The 24,120-nt window shown below is 48.1% G+C and overlaps 1 protein-coding gene across 1 annotated transcript in view; it reads right to left on the bottom strand.

Annotated features, from left to right (window-relative positions):
• The window catches only part of ADAMTS10 (ADAM metallopeptidase with thrombospondin type 1 motif 10), a 51,807-nt gene extending 35,041 nt beyond the window's left edge, over positions 1 to 16,766 (bottom strand). The window contains exons 1-2 of the mRNA XM_063147146.1: positions 16,545 to 16,766; positions 15,293 to 15,657 (exon numbers count right to left, since the gene is read on the bottom strand). Coding sequence (XP_063003216.1) covers positions 15,293 to 15,657; positions 16,545 to 16,632 — 453 coding nt within the window. The 5' untranslated portion in view covers positions 16,633 to 16,766. The remainder of the gene's footprint in view (positions 1 to 15,292; positions 15,658 to 16,544) is intronic.
• Positions 16,767 to 24,120: the final 7,354 nt, after the last annotated feature.

Below are 24,120 nucleotides of genomic sequence, written 5' to 3' on the forward strand. Positions count from 1 at the left end.
ACAAACAGCCCCCAAACGCCACGCTGTAAGCCAAGAGGCGATTCGCTTCCTCCCAGCCCGCTTCGCCGGCTGACGCTCGGTTTTTCGGTCAGACGTCCCACCAGGCTAACCTCACACTACCTCGCTTGTGTTTGGAACGGTGGCGCCTGGCCAAGAGCAACAGAGCTTGCGTATGGGAAGGAAATCGATTGCCAGCCCATGAACACCAACCCTGTCCAGGACTGGGGAGTCAGGGAACCTTTCACTGCAGGCACACAGAAGGGATTCAACTCCAGGGAGGGGAGAGAAATTGAAGCGGCCGAAAGAGCAGCGGACAACGGCAGCCTTCGCAAGGACTCGTCTCGGAGGGCAGAGGGCGGAAATAGTATAATTATTTCTCAAAGAGTTCAGGGTGGTTCCGGAGAGGGGTTTCACCTTCCCACTTTGTGAATCAGCAAAAAAAAAAAAAAAAAAAAGTCAAGGTTTTCCGGATTGTACATTGTTCCGACTCATGTCTGTATCAGACCCTGAGCTTTGGTTTGGCTTGGTTTTCTTTCCCCTGTGAGAATCCGTGCACATTTTTGAGGCACTTTCCCCTAAATCTACACACCAATTTTTGAAATGTATGTATACGTCTCCACTGATAATAGTGTGTTTTTTGCGCATTTTTCAAGCTACAGCTTTTCCCACACGCGTTTTCTAAATTTATGCGTTTTTGCAATTGATTTTTCCCCCTGAGAATCACGTTGCAAGTTCAGAAATTTATGCCGCTTGACCTCAATGTGTATTCACCCCCATGTTCAGTTCTGGGTGGTGCGGATTGTATAATTTCTGGTGAAAAGGAAGCCAAAATGAATTTCTCGCACTATCCTTTTTCCTTGCTTATTCGTTTGTCCCACTGTGGCGCTCAGGTTAAATGGCTGCTGCTGCTTTGGGAAGCCATGTTGTCCAGAAGTGAAATGTCCAAAAATGAATGTATGCACTATAATAGGAGGACCCTATGGAAAGGAGGACAGGGCTCCTGTATCTTCTATCTCGCACAGAAAAGGGAATTTCAGCAGGTGTCCTTTCACCTGGTGAAAATCCCTTTTCATCACAACAGTTCAAACTGCAGGAGCCCTGCCCTCTTTTGTATCTGGTCACACTGCAGAAGAGGGCAGGGCTCCTGCAGCTTGAACTGTCGGGACAAAGAGGGGATTTCAGCAGGGGCTGGGTGCATTCAAAGGACACCTCCTGAAATTCCCTTTTCTGCGCTGCTGTTAAAGATACGGGAGCCCAGTCCTCCTTTCCATAGGGTCACCCTAAATCAATGACTCCCACAGGACATGGGGAGGGAGGCTTAACCCTTTTCTCTCTATGAGGTATTCCTGCAAAAAAGGGCCGGACCTATCAAAAGGCATGGTGGAGCAGTTGCCTCGGGCAGCAGATGCTGTGAGGGTGGCAGCAAGGTGTTTCAAGAGAGACCTGTGTGCCCTGCAATCTGTCTTGCACCCCCCTAAGTTACCTGGCTGCTTTCAGATGCAGTGGAAGACACTGTCCCTTCATCAGTCAGGTTTTGTGCCTGGCACGGGAGGGCCGCCATCTGTATGGCCTGGAGGCTGGCAAACCCCATGGCTGCCTGCAAAGGCTTCTGGGTGAATGGCTGCTTCTGCTTCTAAGCTAGCAAAGTGTCATTTCAGTCTGTACCCATCAGCAACATTCCTTTGTGTTATGGGAAAGTTGAGTCAACAGCACAATTACAGTGATCTCATGAGAACATCAGGTGTCTTATCGATGTAGCCTGCTACTGTATCTAGAGGCTCTAGCGAGCTGACATTCCAGTCTCGCCATCCAATTAGTAAGTGCACCTGGGTGAAAGGGATGTTTATGCGTGCCGAAGAAATGCCAAGTAGTGCCTTGTTTATCAACAACAAGGCACTTGTTGTTGATAAACAACAGGAGAAAGGAGGGCTTTCTCCGCTGTGGCACCCCGGTTGTGGAATGAGCTCCCCAGAGAGGTCCGCCTGGCGCCTACACTGTACTGCTTTCGTCGCCAGCTGAAGACCTTTTTATTCTCTCAATATTTTAACACTTAATTTTAACTTAAATTTAAATCTTACTGTTTTAACTCTGTATTTTAATCTTATATCAATTTTGCTGTGTGGTTTTATCCTGGTTGTGCTTTTTATACTGTATTTTGTAATTGTGCTTTTAACCTGTTGGTTGTTTTATTGTGGTTTTAATTTTTGTGAACTGCCCAGAGAGCTTCGGCTATTGGGCGGTATAGAAATGTAATAAAAAAACAAAAAAACAACAAACTAGACTTATGCTAGTTATGATGAGCAGTCTTATGATGAGCAGAGCTGCTTTGATATTAACAACATGCAATTCATCACTTAAGCTTAACTTGGCAGCAATGCCAAGTTCATAGAATCATAGAACAGCAGAGTTGGAAGGAGCCTACAAGGCCATCGAGTCCAACCCCCTGCTCAATGCAGGAATGCACCCTAAAGCATCCCTGACAGATGGTTGTCCAGCTGCCTCTTGAATGCCTCTAGGGTGGGAGAGCCCACAACCTCCCTTGGTAACTGATTCCATTGTCATATTGCTCTAACAGTCAGGAAGTTTTTCCTGATGTCCAGCTGGAATCTGGCTTCCTGTAACTTGAGCCCGTTATTCCATGTCCTGCACTCTGGGAGGATCGAGAAGAGATCCTGGCCCTCCTCTGCGGGGCAACCTTTCAAGTATTTGAAGAGTGCTATCATGTCTCCCTCAATCTTCTCTTCTCCAGGCTAAACATGCCCAGTGCTTTCAGTCTCTCCTCATGGAGCTTTGTTTCCAGATCCCTGATCATCCTGGTCGCACTCCTCTGAACACGCTCCAGCTTGTCTGCATCCTTCTTGAATTGTGGAGCCCAGAACTGGACGCAATACTCTAGATGAGCCCTAACCAGGGCCAAATAGAGAGGAACCAGTACCTCACGTGATTTGGAAGCTATCCTTCTATTAATGCAGCCCAAAATAGCATTTGCCTTTCTTGCAGGCATATCTCACTGTTGGCTCACATTCAGCTTGTGATCTACAACAATCCTTCTTGTTTGTAGTATTGCTGAGCCAAGTGTCCCCCAGCTTGTAACTGTGCATTTGGTTTCTATTTCCTAGATGCAGAACTTGGCATTTATCCCTATTAAATTTCATTCTGTTGTTTTCAGCCCAGCGCTCCAGCCTATCAAGATCACTTTGAAGTTTGTTTCTGTCTTCCAGGGTATTAGCTATCCCAACCAATTTTGTGTCATCTGCAAATTTGATCAGCGTTCCCTGCACCTCCTCGTCCAAATCATTAATAAAAATGTTGAAGAGCACTGGGCCCAGGACTGAGCCCTGCGGCACCCCACTTGTTGCCTCTCCCCAGTTTGAGAAGGTTCCATTGATAAGTACTCTTTGAGTCCGATTCTGTAGCCAACTGTGAATCCACCTAATAGTTGTTCCATCTAGCCCACTTTTAGCTAGTTTGTTAATCAGAATGTCATGGGGCACTTTGTTGAAAGCTTTGCTGAAGTCAAGATATATGACGTCCACAGCATTCCCGCTGTCCACAAGTGAGGTTACCCGATGAAAAAATGGATAATTCAGTTATGCTATAATTGTTCCTGTGCCCAGGGATGGGGGGAAGGGGTCCAGAATTTGCTGAAGGGTCTTCTGTGCAAGGAGCTTTCGCAGTCTGGTCTACTTTATTGGGATATGCTTGAATGTGCAGAAATATGCCAAAAAATTTAGTCTCGTAAGCAAATCTGTGAGTCTGGCTACTTCTGTCTCCTTGGTAACCCTGATAACAACCTGACGCTCACAGCCGGAGCTGGAAGGACAGGAACACCATCTCATTCTCAGGCCGCAGAATGTCTTGGCCTGGCCTGGCTGCCAAATGCCACTCACCCACCTCCTATTTCTTCAGAAAAGGCTGTTTCATGCAATAAAAGCAGTAACAGTTGGTGGGTGAAGGGTTTTTTTTGGGGGGGGGCACAGGGAGGAAAAGGGCAAAGACCCATTTCTGTCCGCTTTTCCCCCCCTTCCTGGTAGGGTAAAAAGAGGAAGAAACCAATGCTTTCGCCACGCTCTCAATAAATGCATGTTGGGTCAGGAGAGAATTTCATTGGGTCCTCATATTTTGGTGAACCGACTTCCTATTTGCACATCCTAGACTAATTTGTGGGCTGGAACACCATTCCCCTTCAGCTTGCCAACTTCTTCTGACTTTTGCAATGCTCAGGAATTGCATACAAAATTAGAGCACGGATGTTGAGCTTCTTTTGAACCGGGCGCCAAATACAATTTCAGAGAGGTTGTCAGGGGCCACGTTCCAGTGGATGGAATGACAGGGCCCAAAAGGCAGTGGGGGCCAAAATAACAAAAATTACCAGCCTATCTATCTTTCCATAAAACATTAAGGCGATGCGTGGCAATGTGTGGCACGGAGGTTCTGAGCTATGACATGCGGGAGGTTCTGAGCTATGAGAAGAACTTTGTATGCTGGAGGTTCCAAGCTATGAGAAGAACTTTGCGAGCTGGAGGTTCCGAGCTATGAGAAGAACTTTGTGAGCTGGAGGTTCCGAGCTATGAGAAGAACTTTGTGTGGCTAAGCAGCAGGATACATAAACACAGCTGGTAGTGGAGGGAAGTGGTTGGGAGGGAGCGATGGAGTGGTTAGAAAGGGGGGAGCCCAGAGAGGAGGCTGGGCAGCTCGCCAGTGTGCACGGAGGCCTCTTGTAAGTCCTGTGGGTCAGCAGACAGGTGAGCGGGGGGAGCATCTGGGAGGGAGCAGAGGGGAGTCCAGTGGTCTCCCGGACGGCCTCACAACTGACTTTTCTGGGCACTCATGGATGCTGAGCAATAAAGTACTAGTGGGCAGATAGTTTGCACAAGTCAAGCTAGTTTTAGTAAAAAACCCAAAACCTCTTACCACCAACAACTAAGACTTAGGGGAGGCATTTCAACTGTTTAGAATGGAGGGAAGCTGCACAAAAGCCGGAAAGCAACCACAGGATCGGCAGTTGTTTTTTTTGGGGGGGGAAGGGGGGGAGACAATTTGTTCATCTATTCTAGTGTTCCCTGCTCTGACTGGCAGCAGCTTTCCCCATCGCCTTCAGCCTGATCCCCAAAGGGCATAAGGATCCATCCCTACAGGTGACTCACCTTCCCCAGATGTGCTGTGGGCGGCGCCCTTGGGGCTTCTCCAGAATAGGGCGGCCAAAACAGAGGACGAAAAGGGACGTTGTTGGCATAAAATTTGCACGCATTCATTGAAGCCGCACATTTAGACATGGTTCTCATAATTAAAGAGAAATGCAATGCATCTCACCATAGCGGGAAAGAATGTAACCCGATCTGCTTATTTATTTATTTATTTATTTATTTGTTTATTGCATTTATATCCCGCCTTTTTCCTCCAAGGAACCCAAGACGGTGTATGCAATCTTCCTCTCCATTTTATCCTCACAGCAACAACCCTGCAAGGTAGGTTGGGCTGGGAGAGTCTGTGACTGGCCCACAGTCACCCAGTGGGTTTCCATGGCCGAGTGGGGATTAGAACCCGGATCTCCCAGCTCCCAGTCCAACACTCTAACCACTACACCACTCTGTCTCGGTTTGCTCTCCAGTTTTTAACTCTTGATGGGCAACTTCTTGTGATGCTTAGTTGTCTTTAAACTGGATTTGGTCTGGAGAGCCCATGAAATAGAGGACTGTTCTCTATAAATTAGGACATATGGCCACCCAATCCCACCAGGATGTTTTCATCCCCGGCTGCAGCCACGAAAACCTCTGAAGCCTGCCCTGTGTCCTTAAATAACTTCTAATTATCTAAATATCCTGGATATTCCCTGACACCACTCCAACTCCGAGCTGCTGGAAGAAATGAGATTGGACGATATACCTTCCCAAGGCCCAAGAGCTGTTTACATGACCCATTTTTTTTTTCAAACAGAAAGTTCCCCCTCAAAATCCAGGTTCTGGGTACAGAACCTCCGTGGGTAACTTCTTCCACTGTTAGTGTAGCAAGATCCCCCCCTCTGGTGCTCAAATGTAATTCATTCCTTCTCAAATTCAAAGAGGGAAACCTTTGGGGTGGGGGACACTTCGTGCTCAGAACTGGTCATTTGTGGGAGTAATTGCTGAAGGCGATGGTGGCATCTCTTTCAATTCCCCTCCCCCACTCCCAGCAAATTTGGAGCAAGTATGTGTGGGTGTATTCTGTAGGGATGTGCTCCGCTTCTTCTTGGACCGGAGAAGCAGGAGCAGATCGGGGGGCTTCGCCTCCGCTTAAGGCGGAGGTGAAGAGGATCGGGGGAGCCGCGGAGAGTTGCGGAGCGGATCGAGGTGAAGGCGGATCCTTCGCCTCGATCCGGTGCTCCGCAAAAAAGGTAAGGGGGGTTTACTTGGCCCTGCTGCTGTCGCAGCCACCCGTGCGGCAACAGCGGCAGAGCCAGATAAGGGGGCAAGGGGGAGGGGGGTCTTACTTGCATCTGTCCACGGTCCCGCAGCTGCTTCAACGGAGCCTGAGGACTCAAACAGGAAGACTAGGCCACAACTGCGGCCTGGTCTTCCTGGTTGAGGCCTCGGGCTCCGTTGAAGCATCTGCGGGTCCGCAGACGGATGGATGTAAGGGAAAGGAGGGAGGGGGGTTTAACTGGCCCTGCCGCCGCTGCTGCCTGTGCGGCGACGGTGACAGAGCCAGGTAAGGGGGAGGGGGTTCTTACCTGCATCCATCGCGGCCCATCCCAGCTTCACTAGAGCCCGCGGCTCAACCAGGAAGGGGCCTACAGTTCCTGGTTGAGCCGCGGGCTCTAGTGAAGCTGGGATGGGCCCCGACGGACACAGGTAAGGGGGAGGAGGGAGGGGGCCTTACCTGGTGCCACTCCCTGCCACTGCAGAGCTCTGATTCGGAGCTGGAGCTCCGCATCAGAGCGGAGCGGCCCCTAGGCGGATCACGGCGGGGTGGAGCGGGCCCGATCCGCAATTTGCAGATCGGGCGTGAAGAGGATCGGGGTGGGTGGGTTTGTGCACATCCCTAGTATTCTGAAATTGCAGCAATCCAGTCCTGAGAACTAGTGTTGGGGCCAGCAGAATCCAATGAGCTTGTAAATATCAAGCAAGGTTCTAGACCATAAGATTTCAAAGCATGACCTGCATGGGCTAAGTCTGGCCTGACTCCAGTTCTGGGCCCCACATTTTTAGAAGGGTATTGATCAACGGAAGCGTGTCCAGAGGACAGTGACTGCGAAGGCGAGAGGTTTAGAAATAGAAACTGAATCCTATGAGGAACGGTTGAAAGTAGGGATATGCATCACTTTGGCTCTGGATCCAAATTCCGAGCTGAAGCAGGCTGATTCGGCCTGAGTTGGTCTGGAACCAAAGTGGGTTGGCTTCATAGAATCATAGAATCATAGAATAGCAGAGTTGGAAGGGGCCTACAAAGGGTCCAACCCCCTGCTCAATGCAGGAATCCACCCTAAAGCATCCCTGACAGATGGTTGTCCAGCTGCCTCTTGAAGGCCTCTAGTGTGGGAGAGCCCACAACCTCCCTAGGTAGCTGATTCCACCGTCGCACTGCTCTAACAGTCAGGAAGTTTTTCCTGCTGTCCAGCCGGAATCTGGCTTCCTTTAACTTGAGCCCGTTATTCCGTGTCCTGCACTCTGGGAGGATCGAGAAGAGATCCTGGCCCTCCTCTGTGTGACAACCTTTTCAGTATTTGAAGAGTGCTATCATGTCTCCCCTCAATCTTCTCTTCTCCAGGCTAAACATGCCCAGTTCTTTCAGTCTCTCTTCATAGGGCTTTGTTTCTAGACCTCTGATCATCCTGGTTGCCCTCTTCTGAACACGCTCCAGCTTGTCTGCGTCCTTCTTGAATTGTGGAGCCCAGAACAGGATGCAATACTCTAGATGAGGCCTAACCAGGGCCGAATAGAGAGGAACCAGTACCTCACGTGATTTGGAAGCTATACTTCTATTAATGCAGCCCAAAATAGCATTGGCCTTTCTTGCAGCCATATCGCACTGTTGGCTCATATTCAGCTTGTGATCTACAACAATTCCAAGATCTTTCTTGTTTGTAGTATTGCTGAGCCTAGTGTCCCCCAGCTTGTAACTGTGCATTTGGTTTCTATTCCCTAAATGTAGAACTTGGCATTTATCCCTATTAAATTTCATTCTGTTGTTTTCAGCCCAGCACTCCAGCCTATCAAGATCACTTTGAAGTTTGTTTCTGTCTTCCAGGGTATTAGCTATCCCAACCAATTTTGTGTCATCTGCAAATTTGATCAGCGTTCCCTGCACCTCCTCGTCCAAATCATTAATAAAAATGTTGAAGAGCACTGGGCCCAGGACTGAGCCCTGCGGCACCCCACTCGTTGCCTCTCCCCAGTTTGAGAAGGTTCCATTGATAAGTACTCTTTGAGTCCGATTCTGTAGCCAACTGTGAATCCACCTAATAGTTGTTCCATCTAGCCCACTTTTAGGTAGTTTGTTAATCAGAATGTCATGTGGTACTTTGTCAAAAGCTTTGCTGAAGTCAAGATATATGACATCCACAGCATTCCCACAGTCCACAAGGGGGGTTATCCTATCAAAAAATGAGATCAAATTAGTCTGACAGGATTTGTTCCTGACAAATCCATGTTGGCTTCTAGTAATCACTGCATTGCTTTCAAGGTGTTTACAGATCGACTTCTTTATAATCTGCTCCAGAATTTTCCCAGGGATGGATGTCAGACTGACTGGTCTGTAGTTCCCAGGTTCCTCCTTTTTGCCCTTTTTAAAGATAGGGACAACGTTAGCCCTCCTCCAGGTCACCTCACCCATCTTCCATGATTTTGCAAAGATAATAGACAAAGGTTCTGAGAGTTCTTCCGCTAGCTCCTTCATTACTCTTGGATGCAGTTCATCGGGCCCTGGAGATTTGAACTCATTCAAGGAAATTAGGTGTTCTTTGACCATTTGTTTATCAATCTCAAACTGTAATCCTGCCCCCTCAACTTCTGCTTCACTTTTTCCAGGGGGGTCATAGACCCGCTTTTGGGAGAAGACCGAGGCAAAGTAGGAATTGAGCACTTCAGCCTTTTCTTTGTCATCTGTTATCAATTTGCCATCCTCATTAAGCAGCTGAACCACCATTTCTTTCCTCTGTCTTTTACTACTCACGTATCTGAAGAAAGCCTTTTTATTGCTTTTAGCATCCCTCGCTAATCTCAGCTTATTCACAGCTTTAGCCTTCCTGACGCCATTTCGGCACTTCTGCGCCACTTGTCTGCACTCTTCTTTTGTAGCCTGGCCTTCCTTCCACTTCCTATATGTATCCCTTTTTGTTTTCAGGTCATCAATAAGCTTTTTGTGGAGCCACATTGGTTTCCTCTGTTGTCTTCTATTTTTTCTCCTTGTTGGAATTGTTTGTAACTGTGCCTTTAAAATTTCATTTTTTAGATACTCCCACCCATCCTGCACTCCTTTTCTCTTTAGGCTCCCTTGCCACGGGACCTTACTTATTGTAGTTCTGAGTTTATTAAAATCAGCTTTCCTAAAATCCAGAGTACATGTATGGCTACGCTCGACTTTTGTCTCCTTCATAATCAAGAATTCAAGTATGACGTGGTCACTTTCCCCCAGAGTTCCCGTAACTGCCACTTTATCCACTAAGTCATCCCTATTGGTCAAGGATTGCCGATCCTCTAGTTCCTTCCTCCACTTTCTGTAGGAGAAAGTTATCACCCATACATGTCAGGAATTTCTTGGAAGGGCCGCTTTTGGCAGTAATGGTCTCCCAACAGATATCAGGGTAATTGAAGTCCCCCATCACTACTACATCACACTTCCTTGAAACACTGGCAATTTGTTTCTCAAAAGTTTCGTCCTCGTCTTCTCCTTGATTGGGTGGTCGGTAGTAGACTCCGATTATCATATTCTTTTTATTCCTAGCCCCATTTATTTTAATCCAGACGCTCTCGACGGGGCTCCCAATCTCATCCGCCTGTATTTCTGTGCAGGGATAGGTATTGTTAACATATAGTGCGACTCCACCTCCCTTTCTATTTCTTCTGCTCTTTTTGAACAAGTTATATCCTTCAATTGCTATATTCCAGTCATGGGAGTCATCCCACCAAGTTTCAGTTATACCTATCAAGTCGTATTTGCCTTCATGTAAGAAGAGTTCAAGTTCATTCTGTTTGTTTCCCATGCTCTGGGCATTAGTATATAAACATCGAAGACCATGTGTTTTATAGTCTGGCTTTGTTCCTACCTTGTTGCAGACACTATTTTGGGACACTGTTGGAGCTGTTCTCTGTACTGTGGTGCATTGGCCTTCATCCATTGTTGCCTCAAAATTTACGTCCCCTGCCCCCGTAAGATTCAGTTTAAAGCCCTCCTGATCAAGTTCTTCATGCTGTGGCCGAACTCATTCTTTCCAGCCCTTGTGAGGTGCAACCCATCCCTTGCCAGCAGTCCATGTTCCAAGTAGCGTAGCCCGTGGTCCCAGAATCCAAAACTCTCACGACGGCACAACCTTCGAAGCCAGTCGTTCATCCGGAGTATTTTTCTTTCCCTTTCTAATCCTCTTCCAAGAACCGGGAGGATGGATGAGAAAACTACCTGGGCCCCAAAGTTCTTCAGTTTCCTTCCCAGAGCTTCAAAGTCTGAAATGATTTCTTCGTAGCTCTGCTTGGCGACATCATTTGTTCCCACATGGATGAGAAGAAAGGGGTATGTGTCCGTGGGCTTTATGAGCTTCGGTAACCCTTCAGTCACATCGTCAAGCGAGCCCCCTCAGGCGAGAGGCGGGCCCCGGCGCGCGCGCGGCGGAGGGGGAGGATTGGCCCGGCGGCCGCACCCTGACCAATGAGGGGAGGAGGAGGAGGGGCTTAAGGAAGCGGAGAGGCGTTTGCTGGCGTATGTTGGGGGTTAATTATTATTTTAATTTGGGCTACGCCTCTTTTCTGTTTTTTTTTTAAAGCAAATTTGGTTGTTAGCTGGTGAATTAGAGATGGGGGGGTGACACGCTAATCAACGGGGGCGGGGTTATAGGAACAGAATGGGAAACAACCGTTGATTAGCGTGTCCTCCGAACTCACCCACGGAGTGCGCATGCGTGGGACAGGCGTGGTCGCTGGGTATTGTGGGATGGTGGAGGACTTAGAGTGGGGAAGAGAGAAGGGGAAGGCTAGAGAGGCCCAAGGCTGAGGTACACACGCATGCACCCTCTCTCTTGTCATGTATGTTTGAGGAAGGCAAAGGGGATGAATTATTGAGCCCAGGAGTCTCCTCCTATTGGTTTGGCTGAGGTCTGGGAGATGTGAAGTCCTTGTGAGAAATGGTTATTCTGAGCATGTGCAGAGTGCTTTTTTCCTACCACTGAGAAATCCACATCAGTGTGTGCTTCTGTATGTTTGTTTATCTAGGAAAGAAGGACAGGACTCCTGTGTCTTTAATATTTGCATAGAAAAAGGGAATTTCAGCAGGTTGGGTGAAATTCCCTCTTCATCACAGGAGTGGAATCTGCAGGAGCCCTGCCCTCTTGACCAGATACAAAAGAGGGCAGGGCTCTGGCAACTTTGGCTGTTGTCATGAAGAGGGAATTTCACCAGGTGCTGCATGCATACAAAACACACCTCCTGAAGTTCCCTTTTCTATGCAAATATTAAAGACACAGGAGCCCGGTCCTCCTTTGCTATACAGCATTTTTACCACTCCCACTTTCTTTAACTCTAAAAGAGCTTCCACCCTGAAATTTAAAGCAGTGATCATCTCACGCAGATGATAAAACTACATAAAAAGAAGGTTAAAAAGGATAAATCATGTAAATTGCACCATGTATAAGGAACTTAATTTTGCCTGAGGTCATTTGAAACTTACCTGGAATATGGATTATATAGCTAGCGTGGTGACGTTTAGCTGAGAAAAAGAGTTTGACTATTTGGCAGTATAGAAATGTAATAAATAATAAAAAGGCGAGTAAGGAGAGACATGACAGGGATATGTAAAATAATGCCTGGGGTGGAGAAAGCGGGTTGTGAGAAGTTTTCCTCCCACTCTCATAATACTAGAACTCAGTGGGGTCATCCGTGAAAATGCATGGTGGGAGATTCAAGATAGGCAAAAGGAAAGCACAGAGTTAAACTTTGGACTTTGCTACCACAACTTTGACAGCTTTAAAAAGAGGGTTAGACAAATTCATGGAGAAGGCTATCAATGGCTACTAATCGTGATGGTTATATATTACCTCCAGTATCAGTGGCCATCTGCCTAAATACACCAGTTGCTGGTGAAGGTAGGTGGGAGGGTGCTGCTGCACTCATGTCCCATTTGTGGGCTTCCCATTGGGGTATCCGGGAACTAGAATTCGTCAGCATAAGATGTAATGATGGCCAACAATTTGGACAGCTTTAAAGAGAGATTAGATGGTTTCATGGAAGAGAATAAGCCCATCAATCGCTTCTAGTCATAGTGGCTCTATAGTATGCCTCTGTATTCCAGTTGCTGGGGACTACAGTTTATTTATTTGTGGCATTTGTATACTGCTGAATATAGTAACGCTCCTCACAATATTAAAGTACATTTAAAATCACAACATTAAAAGCACAGCTTTAAAACAACTACTGTTACTTTCTACTGTTAGTTTTTCCCTACCCTGTGCCTGCTTACCCTACCCTGTACCTGTTTGCATTCTCTTCCCCTCCTTATTGTTTTACTATGATTTTATTAGATTGTAAGCCTATGCGGCAGGGTCTTGCTATTTACTGTTTTACTCTGTACAGCACCATGTACATTGATGGTGCTATATAAATAAATAATAATAATAATAATAATCTCTAATCTGTGCTCCAGGGAGACAGCACACCTGGCGAGTCCATGGGTCTTCAGGACATACTTGGGTTTCAATCCCACGCAGCAGGGAGTCTCCCACAACGACTACTCTTCTCTTCTTCTTGGTTGATGTACCTTCTGCCTCTTGGTCACTGTTGCATGGTGTCTCCTGCACTTCTTCCTCTGCAAACTGTCCTTCAGTCTCATTCTCCAAAAGCTGAAAGCAGTTGCTTAACTCCAATGGCTCCACTGGTGCAGAACGCCCTCTAATTCTTCTGCTCCTAACTGTCACTCTTTTCCAGGGAGTTTCCTCTTCATTGGCTTTCCTCCCCTCAGCATACTCCACTTCTGCTTCAATTGGCTGTTGCTCTTCAATCTCTTGTGCTTCTTGTTGCTGTTGCAGTTCCACCGTTCGGTCTAAGAACTCCTCGACTTCTCTTATTCCTTGGAGGGTGGACACTCGCCGCTCAAGTCCTCTCACTTTTTCTTCCAAAAGTGCCACCAGCTTGCACTTGTTGCAGGTATACGCCATGTTGAGCTCAGGCAGAAACACGAACATTGCACACCCTTTGCAGGTCACCACCTCTAGGGACTCCTTTCCATCCATATTGTCGATTTCTGCTTTGGTTTTTTTCCTTTTTGATTATAGTAGAATTGCCTTTGCTTTGTCGTGTCCTCTCTGAAGGTACACAACTATATGAGGATGTCTTAAGGGAAATTAAGATCTTTTGGTTGTTTTTTTTTTTTTTTGGTGGGGGTTTTGTGGGTTTTTTTTTTCTCTTTATGTTTTTCTTTTTTCCCCCCCACCTCTTTTTTTTTTTTTTAGAGGCCTCCCCCTTGACCTCCCCTGCCGAACTCCTGTTTGCTCTTCCTGTTCGCTCGCTCCCTGGGAATCTGGCTTACTTTTATAGCTCCTACTTGAGCTGGGCCAGCTGCTCTTCCCTGCTTCTGCTTAGCTCCAAGTCAGGAAGCAGAATGAGGTCACTGAAAGGCCAACAACAATCAACAGCAATCAACAGCAATCAGGCACTGATTGCTGAGTCCAACTGACAATCAGGCCACTCCCCCTTCAGCTCCTGCAGCAACTATCCACACTCACCTTCTTCACTCAGCACTCAGGAGCACATGGCAAGCACACGGCCTCTTTGAATTGGCAGCCTCCTGGGTTTCCTTGAGGCTTGTCTTCTTCCCCTTTCCTTGGTCTCCTCTTCCCCTACACTCCCCCTGTAAAACTCCTGTTTGCTCTTCCTGTTAGCTCGCTCCCTGTTCGCTCGCTCCCTGGGAATCTGGCTTACTTTTATAGCTCCTACTTGAGCTGGGCCAGCTGCTCTTCCCTGCTTCTGCTTAGCTCCAAGGCTTCAGGCTGATTTGGGTCAGATTTGGGACCAAAATACTTTGGACTGATCCAGGCTCTGCCATGCGAGCCCCCTGCCCCTTAGCTAGACCCACTGTAAGTGCCTGCAGCCGTTCAGGCCTCTTCAAGGGAGACAGCTGCGGGCACTCATGGTGGGTCCAGGTAATGGGCAGGGGGCTTCATGGGTGAGAGCCAACCATTTGGCCTGCCGGATGTCCAAATAATTCAGACTTCTGAATCTCGATCCAGGTTCGGAGCGGGACAGATCCAGGCCGAAACAGGCCGAGGTGGATCGGGGCCGATTCAGAAGCTCCGAATCTGCCTCCGAAGCTGGTAGGGTGTTCTGTGCATAGTCCCAGCTGAAAGAGCGCCATCACACCGGGGGAAATCGCATCTGTGTACCGTCGCTTCTCCGCCCGCGCATGTGTCCCTCATTCCTCTTTCAAAAGAGGAAGTAAACAACGCGCATGTGGCCCATTCCATGGGGCACTTTGATCCCGCTGCTTGCCATGGTTTTCCGAACTCGTCCCAGCTTTCCGGCTTAACCAATGTAGTTAAAGCCATGGTTTAAAGTGTCTTCTGAACAGGGCCAGTGTGTAATGTGAACCATTCATAGAATCATAGAATACAGTTGGAAGCGGCCTACAAGGCCATCCAGTCCAACCCACTGCTCAATGCAGGAATCCACCCTAAAGCATCCCTGACAGATGGTTGTCCAGCTGCCTCTTGAAGGCCTCTAGTGTGGGAGAGCCCACAACCTCACCAGGCAACTGATTCCATTGTCGTACTGCTCTAACAGTCAGGAAGTTTTTCCTGATGTCCAGCTGGAATCTGGCTTCCTTTAACTTGAGCCCGTTATTCCGTGTCCTGCACTCTGGGAGGATCGAGAAGAGATCCTGGCCCTCTTCTGTGTGACCACCTTTTAAGTATTTGAAGAGTGCTCTCATGTCTCCCCTCAATCTTCTCTGAAGCGTGTCGTCTGAACAGGCCCAATACCTTGCGTGCATCGAAGGTCAAGAGTTGGGTTGAGCTCTTATCCCAGCTGCTCTGAAATGGCCAAACCTCCCAGCACCTCTAATACCACGTCTTTTCTCAACAGACCCACCACAATGAGGGAGGAAGCGATCCACTTACCAGCCCGTTACAATTACTGACGGCGACTTTGGAGTTCAGGTACTCGTCTTGCAAGTGGCCGGCATAGTGGCAGTCTTCGTGGAACTCGTGCTGCCGGTCAATCCCATCTCGTTTCCAGTACTCGACCCGGAAACGCTCGGCCAGCAGGTTGGTGTGCAAGGTCAGGTTGAGGAGGAACTGGGTCCGGTGGGCGGAGACTTTGTAGAAGACGTGCTGTTCCGGGGACTCGTAAGGCAGCTGTCCCACGCTACGCCGAGACCTGCGGTTCCGTTGGGTCTTCATGTCGAAGCTGAGAAAGTCGCCGTTCTGGTCCACCTGGATCGGGATGGCGATCTCATAGTGGTCGAGGCTAGAGAGAAACTCCTCTGTAGGGAGGAAAAGGAGAAGCACAAGAGTGACACAGGACATGGGCAAAGTGCAGCCTATCGGTTAGTCGTTTAAGACTCCCACTCGGGGCTACATTCCATAAGAACATAAGAAGTGCCATGTTGGATCAGACCAAGGGTCCATCTAGTCATAAGAACTTCAGAAGAGCCCTGATGTTGGATCAGACCAAGGGTCCATCTAGTTCAGCACTCTGTTCGCACAGTGGCCAACCAGCCATCAGCCAGGGATGAACAAGCAGGACGTGGTGCAACAGAGGAGGCTAAAGGGAGACCTGATAGAGGTGGACAAAATGAGGCATGGTGTGGAGAATATGGACAGAGAGACATTTTTCTCCCTCTCTCAAAATACTAGAACCCAATGGGGTCATTCCATGAAGCTGATGGGTGGGAGATTCAGGACAAATAAAAGCAAGGACTTCTTCACACAGCGCAGACTTAAATTATGGAACTCACTACCACAAGATGTAGTGATGGCCACCAATCTGGATGGCTTCAAAAGAAGGTTGGATAGATTCCTGGAGGCAAAGGCTATCCATGGCTACTAGACCTGATGGTTGTGTGCTATCTCCAGTATTCAATGCAGTAAGTCTGTGTGCACCAGTTGCTGGGGAACATGGGTGGGAGGGTGCTGTTGCACCATGTCCTGCGTGTTCATCCCTGGCCGATGGCTGGTTGGCCACTGTGTGAACAGAGCGCTGGACTAGATGGACCCTTGGTCTGGCCCAGCAGGGCTCTTCTGATGTTCTTCATGGTGCATCAAAGACTTGTTAGGCCTAGCAACGCATCTCTCGGTGGTTGTGTACATTTCTCAGTGACACCTTGAGGTCTAGAAAATTGAGAGCGCATGTCGGCGCCCGCCACCGTACCTTGGGTTTGGAATGTGTAGCCGGGAAGATTGCCCACAGACATGGCGGAGACGAGTGTCCAGGTGAAAAGCTTCCACGCCGTTGCCATAATGGGCAGCGATGCTCTGTGCGGTGTGGACTGTGTTGGACCAGGTCGACAGGATCTGCCCCCACATTTCTTTCTTTGAGCCTCCACTTATGCCAAGAGAGGGTGCCCCAGGTCCTTGGTGCCCATTCTCAGCCACTGGGCACTCTCTGGGACAATGGGGTAGGCGTTGCGGCGCTTTGAACCCGGGCCCTGGTCCTCAGCACGCGGCGGCCATCTTCAGCGTTGCTCTGTCGGGAGGGAGAAGGGCAGAGTTAAGGGGAGCAATGGAGAATGGAAGCAAGAGGAGATTTGGGGGAGGGGGAAATAAACAGTGAGCCCGTTCAGAAGACACCTAGACCCTGCTGGTTAAGGCTTTTGGTTACACAGCAGGGTTTAATGTGTCTTGTGTGCTGCGTTTTGCTAGGGTGACCTGACGGAAAGGAGGACCGGGCTCCTGTATCTTTGACAGTTGCATAGAAAAGAGAATTTCAGCAGGTGTCCTTTGTAGGCCTGCAGCGCCTGGTGAAGCGCCCTTTTGGTCACGATGGTTCAAGCTGCAGGAGCCCTGCCCTCTTTTGTATCTGGCCACTCGAGCGTCGCTCTTGCAGCTTTAGCTATTGTGATGCAGAGGGGATTTTTGTCCTCGGAGGAGGACCTTAGATATTGAACGTAATGTACAGGCAAGTCCATGTCGGGAGAGGAGGAGGAGGAGGAGGAAAGAAGGAAGGAAGGAGGACGGAATGGATCGTGGAAGATGGAATGGGTCAATGAAGTGAGTGTGCCGGGATAAAAAGTAGAGAAAGAGAACTGATGGAATGGATGATATAACGAAAGAATGGGAGGAAGGATGAAAGGAGAAAAGGAAAAGAAATGGAGTCCAGCCCACTAGACATCTGCCTGAAGTCAGCACTTTTCAGCGTCCCTCCAGCTGTGCACACCAGAACTGTCAGAGTTCCAGAGCTTCCCAGTAGAGGCCTGGTTTACCTCCGGGCTGAAGACTCGTACTTGGCTTGGTTTTCCATCCCCCCTCCCCAGGCCTGTACGAACAACGACTTTCCCGTTACCCTTCGGCAAATCCAAACGATTCCCAAGTCACAGCTGACGGCCACCCGGAGGGCTCCCCCCACGACCACCTCCATCAGCCTGTCTTTCTTTCACACATGCCTTCCCCGAGACCTCTTGGCAGGGTTTGTGTCACAGCTTGGAAATGCCGCAAAACCAGGGAGGTTTCTCAACAGCGAAAGAAAAGTGTGTGTGTGTGTGCGAGAGAGAAAGAGAGAGAAGGGGGGATAGTTTGGTTGTTGCTTTTTAATTATTATTCTTTTTTAAAGGGCTCATCGATGTGGAAAGGGAGGCCGCAACTGTTCCTAATTTTGCCACTGGGGTTGCAGAAAACAGAGCCGTTTGGCTCGAAACCCACATGCAGGAGATGATAATCGGAAGCAGATGGTCCCTCACGTCGGCCCACGGTGTGCCTCTTTAACTGCAAAGAGAACAAGGTCTTTTTTTTCTCTTCCCTGCAGAGTTTCACGTTCCCAAGCCCATGTTTGCTGATTGGAAGCTCTGGTGTTTATTTATTTATTTCGAAGACTTGAAACAGATGGAAGAAAACCCTATGGGATACACATACACATACACACACACGTTCTGTCCATTTCTAGCAAGGGATGTGGGGTCAGGGGAAATTTGGTTCCTTTTCCATTTGAATGCGGGTTGACCATCTATGCTGGCTGGGGGATTCTGGGAGTTGTAGTCGAACCCATTAGGAAAGCAACTCGTTGGAGAGGCCAGCATTCTTTTGCACATGTTTTTCGTCCTTGCGCACGTTTTAAAACAGAACGAAATCGCGGGTTTGGTTTGGGAAGAGCGAATTTGATCGGTTCGCGGCGAAAAACAAATGGAACACTTTGCACCTCCAATTTTAAATTGGATCCGGAGCAACGGGCTGAAAATTCGAAGAGGAATTCGAAGGTTTTGACGAATTGTTCTGACGGCATGAACTGTCGGGCGTGCTGGAGTCTGGGGGAGGTTCCTTCGTTGGGGGGAGGGCATTTAAGAAGAGATTGTGGATTTCCTGTGATGGCCAGAGTTTGGACAAGAGCAGGATTGAGCAAATTGTAGCCTCCAGACTTTTCGGCCTACAACTCCCATCAGTTCTAGTTCACATAGCCAATAAGAACATCAGGAGAGCCCTGCTGGATCAGACCGAGGGTCCATCTAGTCCAGCACTCTGTTCACACAGTGGCCAACCAGCCATCGGCCAGGGATCAACAAGCAGGACATGGTGCAACAGCACCATCCCACCCATGTTCCCCAGCAGCTGGTGCATGCAGGCTTACTGCCTCGGATACTGGAGAGAGCACACAACCCTCAGGGCTAGTAGCAATGGATAGCTTTCTCCTCCAGGAATCTATCCAACCCCCTTTAAAGCCATCCAAATTGGTGGCCATCACATCTTGTGGTACTGAGTTCCATACTTTAACTCTGCACTGTGTGAAGTAGCCCTTCCTTTGATCTGTCCTGGATCTCCCACCCATCAGCTTCATGGGATGACCCCGGGTTCTAGTATTTTGAGAGAGGGAGAAAAATGTCTCCCTCTCCACGTTCTCCACAACAAGCATAATTTTGTCCACCTCTATCATGTCTCCCCTGAACCTCTTGTTTAGCTTGGAACAACTGGCATTGTTCCATGCTAAACAATGCTAGTAGACGTAACCTTCCCTCCTAGGGGAGATGTTTTATTATTATTATTATTATTATTATTATTATTATTATTTATTTATTTATTTATTTATTTATATAGCACCATCAGTGTACATGGTGCTGTACAGAGTAAAACAGTAAATAGCAAGGCCCTGCCGCATAGGCTTACATTCTAATAATGTTCCAGCCCCTTCACTATTTTCGTTGCCCTTTTCTGCACTTTTTCCAGCTCTATAACATCTTCTTCTTCTTTTAGGTGGTGACCAGAACTCTACACAATATTCTAAGCATGGTCACACCCTAGATTTGTATAACGGCAGTACGATACCTGCAGTTTTATTCTCAATTCCTTTCCTAACATGGGGTTTGCCTTCTTTATAGCTGCTGCACACTGGGTGGACATTTTCATCGAGCTGTCCATCACAACCTCAAGGTCTCTTTGTAGGCCAAAACCTCTGAAGGGATGCCTGCTGCCCCTCAGACTAGATGTCCTCTTGGTGTCCCAACTACGATCCTATGGGGCCTAGCTATTAAATGTGCAGAACATACGATAGGCAAAGCTACCCAATGGAATCGCAATCAGCTCCCAAACTTCTGGAAGGCAGAGAAAAACAGAGCCAGTGTGGTATAATGGTTAAAGTGTTGGACTAGGAGTCCAGAGATCTGGGTTCGAGTTCCCACTCGGCCATGGAAACCCACTGGGTGACTTTGGGCCAGTCACAGACTCTCAGCCCAGCCTACCTCACAAGGTTGTTGTTGTGAGGATAAAATGGAGAGGAGGAGGACAATTATGTACGCCGCCTTGGGTGCCTTGGAGGAAAAAAGGCGGAATATAAACGCAATAATAAAGTAAATAAAAAAATCTAGGGCAAGATTCCCTCACCGCCAGCCTGTCTTGAACCATTAAACCTCATTATCTACACTCGCAATCCGTCAGAGGTTAACGCCTGAAACATCTGGCTTTTCATCTTGACAAACGGTTCCCCCCCCCTTTTTCTTTGTGGATGATTAAAATAACGTGTTCCAAGGGATTAATTAAACTGGGCTGCAGATGGTTGGATTTCACTGTATTTTGTGGGGAGTGGGGAGGATGAGGGAAAGGCTTTTAAGGATCAAATCATGGGAACATATGACTATCTGGCGCTCGATGCCAGGAATCCAGCAGCTCTTGGAAAAGGGGCCCTGCCGCTAACCGATTTTTCCGGGAGAGATGATTGAGACGTTTCTGGGGGGTTGCAGGCAGCGGGCAGACGTGAAGTGAAGTCCATCCGAAAGGGAGACAGGAGTGGTGTGTTTAGCAAAAGGCGAAGGGGTGATGTATAATTCCACAACGGCTGGAGAGCTGGCAACGAAGGCAGGGAATTCAAAGCTGGCCGGAGAGCGTTGTGGGGAGACTCGGCCGTCTCAAGGGAGATGGGTGTTGGAATGCCAGCCACACGACCAGATGGCCGAGGGCAGGCGTCAGCAACAGCTGTAACCCGGGGAGGCCTGTTCCGTCGGTGCTGAGGAACCCGGCCCTGGCGTTTCTGCATACGTGTGGAATTTTCGGAACGTCTGCTGAACAGACTTGGCGTGGCCCCGAAACTCTCCCCCCCTGCTCCGACCCACCCAGAAGGCCTTGGGACATTGCCGACGGACAGCAACCCAAAGGCGCCCTCGGCAAGGTCAAAGTGAAAGAAATTCGCAGCCCTCCCTGCAGCACCAACCCGCAGACCTGAGCGTTGCAATCTCATCCCCGTTGGGATTTTATTCCTTCCGTTGCAAACTCAGGAGACCCAGGGGGTGAGGGGGAGAGAATAACATCATAATTTTGCTTACCCTTTGCTTAATCTTTTTTTCCCCCCTTCTTTCCTTGGCAGCCGAAATTCGCTTTTACGTTGTTAGAAAGTTCTCCAAGCTCAGGGGGAGAATTTCCACCAAGCAACAGCTGGAAGGAGAGAGAGGAAAAAAAAGGGGGGGAGAGAGAAAGACAGACAGACAGACAGAGAAAGAGAGAGAAAGAGAGAGAGGGAGAGATGAAAAAAGAGAGAAAGAAAGCAAGAACACTCCTTCCACGAAGTTGTAACTGCTTCTTAAGCTAACAGTTTCGTTGCTGGAGAACTCCTTTCAAAACGCCAGTGGGACTCCGGGAGAGGGCATTTAGCAGCGTGGAGAGACGGGCTGCTTAAAAAATGAGGGAATTGGGCCAGGCATTTCTTTCTTTTTTTTAACCCGCACTCCTCCTTCTTTGGTGACGCCATCTAACGGCAGGTCTCTTCGAGAACCAAGGCATCGTTAGTTTGCTTAACCCTAGCTGAAAGGAGGGGGTGGGCGGTGCGGAGAAAGGAGAGATGGAAATACGATTTGGCCGTGCGTCTAAGGGAAAGGTGCTGATTTATTTAAAAAAATTAAAATAAAATTGTAAGCCGTCATGAAAATGCTCAGAAATAAAAGGTGCAGTTTTAGGACTGCCCGTTTCTGCAGCGAGGTTTTGCAGAGGTTTTGCCAATGCTCAGAAAAGCCACATAAATTTGAAAAGCAAGAGAGGGTTGACAAATGGAATATGGAACAAGCATTTTGGGGACTAGAGCTTATGTCATAATAAAATTATTATTATTATTATTATTATTATTATTATTATTATTATTATCTCTCTTTTCTCGCTCATGGGGTTTTTCTAGGACACGGTGGGCTTTGCCAAGTCATGCTGCCTTTTACTGATTCAGGAATTTCCTGACAACTGAGCCTGTTTTAAATATGACAGCTTGGCAGTGAATCTTGGTTGCACCACCATTACAGGTACGCTGGGGGATGGGGGGGGAGGGACAGAGCCTTCTTGGTGGCTGCTCCGGAAACTGAAAGAACTGGGCATGTTTAGCCTGGAGAAGAGAAGATTGAGGGGAGACATGATAGCACTTTTCAAGGACTTGAAAGGTTGTCATGCAGAGAACAGCCAGGATCTCTTCTCGATGCCCCCACGGAATAATGGACTCAAGTTACAGGAAGCCAGATTCCAGCTGGACATCAGGAAAAACTTCCTGACTGTTAGAGCAGTATGACAATGGAACCAGTGACCTAGGGAGGTTGTGGGCTCTCCCACACTAGAGGCATTCAAGAGGCAGCTGGACAACCATCTGTCAGGGATGCTTTAAGATGGATTCCTGCATTGAGCGGTTGGACTTGATGGCCTTATAGGCCCCGTCCAACTCTACGATTCTGATTCTATGATTCGCTAACAGGAACAAAATTCGCGTATATCCCTCATAAAATTTGACTAAAGATGCAAGGAAAGCTGAAATCTCACAGAGGTGGGCCAGGATCTCTTCTCTATCATCCCAGAATGCAGGACACGAAATAATGGGGCTGAAGTTACAGGAAGCCCGGTTCCAGCTGGGCATCAGGAAAAAACTTCCCAACTGTTAGAGCGGTATGACAAAACATCAGGAAAAATGTTCTGACTGTTAGAGCAGTATGGTAATGGAACCCATAACATAGGGAGGTGGTGGGCTCTCCCACACTAGAGACATTCAAGAGGCAGCTGGACAGCCATCTGACAGGGATGCTTTAAGGTGGATTCCTGCATTGAGCAGGGGGTTGGACTGGATGGCCTTATAGGTCCCTTCCAACTCTACTATTCTGTGATTCTATGTGCTCACAGAGGCAGGCCAAATCTTTTCTGTTCTGGCTGGTCTTTGGCAAATAGCCTGGACCTCTGTTCATCCACTGGATTTTTTAAAATCATCTGTATTTTAAATGTTTTAAGATTAAACTACATTTAATTATATTGTTTAGCTTTTGTATATTTCTACTTCTACACTTTCATTCTATATGTTTTAATTTTGTAAAGCTGCCTTGAGGGCCAGGATTGGGGAAAAGGTAGGATAATCATCATATTCAGAACCTCTTTATTTCAAAACTTTTTGTTACTGCTGACGGCCGTCTTGTTCTTCAAACGCCCCAGATGTACCATTATTTCTAGACATGGGGCGAGGGATCAGCCTGGCAGTTTAAATGTAAACAGATCTTGTGCGGCCCACCGGCGATAAACCCCATAAGAACTTTTTAAGATATGTCGATGTCCAATGAAAAGTCTTCAAAATGTCCCCCTAAATTCACCACTTCTGAATGAGGTGTTGAATGGGTGTGGGGTGGGTGGTGGTGGTATTCCTTTAAAATGTCTCAGTTTGTGGGGGCGGGGGACTTCAGTCTCGAAGTTCAGCACAGGAAATCCATGGGCATGAGGTTGCATTTCCTTCAAATGAATACAGAAGAAGGGAAGGTGACGAGTTTGAATCTTCGGGCCGTGCGCCAAGTTCCTGTTCCAGAGAGGAAAGCCTTCCTGGACCGAAAAAGCTGGTCCCGTTCCGCAGTGAAATGCTTGGTGCTTTCGTTCAAGTCTTCTTTTCTGCGTGTGCAACGGAGGATCTATGCACTGTGGTCAACCCAGCATGAGCTGAATAAAAGGAAGGAAACGTCTCTTCCTACCCAGTGCGAAAGCCGGCCAAGAATCCCTCCCATTCTTTGACCTCGCTTTGAACAGTGGTTACACACAGCAAGACAGTGGTCTGCGCCTCCCCTTTCAAAAGAAACGGAGCAAAAGCCTGCACTGTGCTTCCAAATGACATTGATTTCTGAAGGTGCTTCGAAGCCCTGTACCTCCTCCATGCTGCGTTCGTTGCAAGGGATTCTGGGAAGTGTTCTAGGCGTTGCAAGGCATTCTGGGAAGTCCCAGGCTTCGGGGCCTACTCAGTCGTTGTCTGTTTGCTTTTTTAATTACATTTTTTGTTCAGGCTAAACACATGTAACCGGCAGTGTCATGGAAAATTT

Source organism: Elgaria multicarinata, chromosome 23, assembly GCF_023053635.1.
Source record: "Elgaria multicarinata webbii isolate HBS135686 ecotype San Diego chromosome 23, rElgMul1.1.pri, whole genome shotgun sequence".
Taxonomy (NCBI): domain Eukaryota; kingdom Metazoa; phylum Chordata; class Lepidosauria; order Squamata; family Anguidae; genus Elgaria; species Elgaria multicarinata.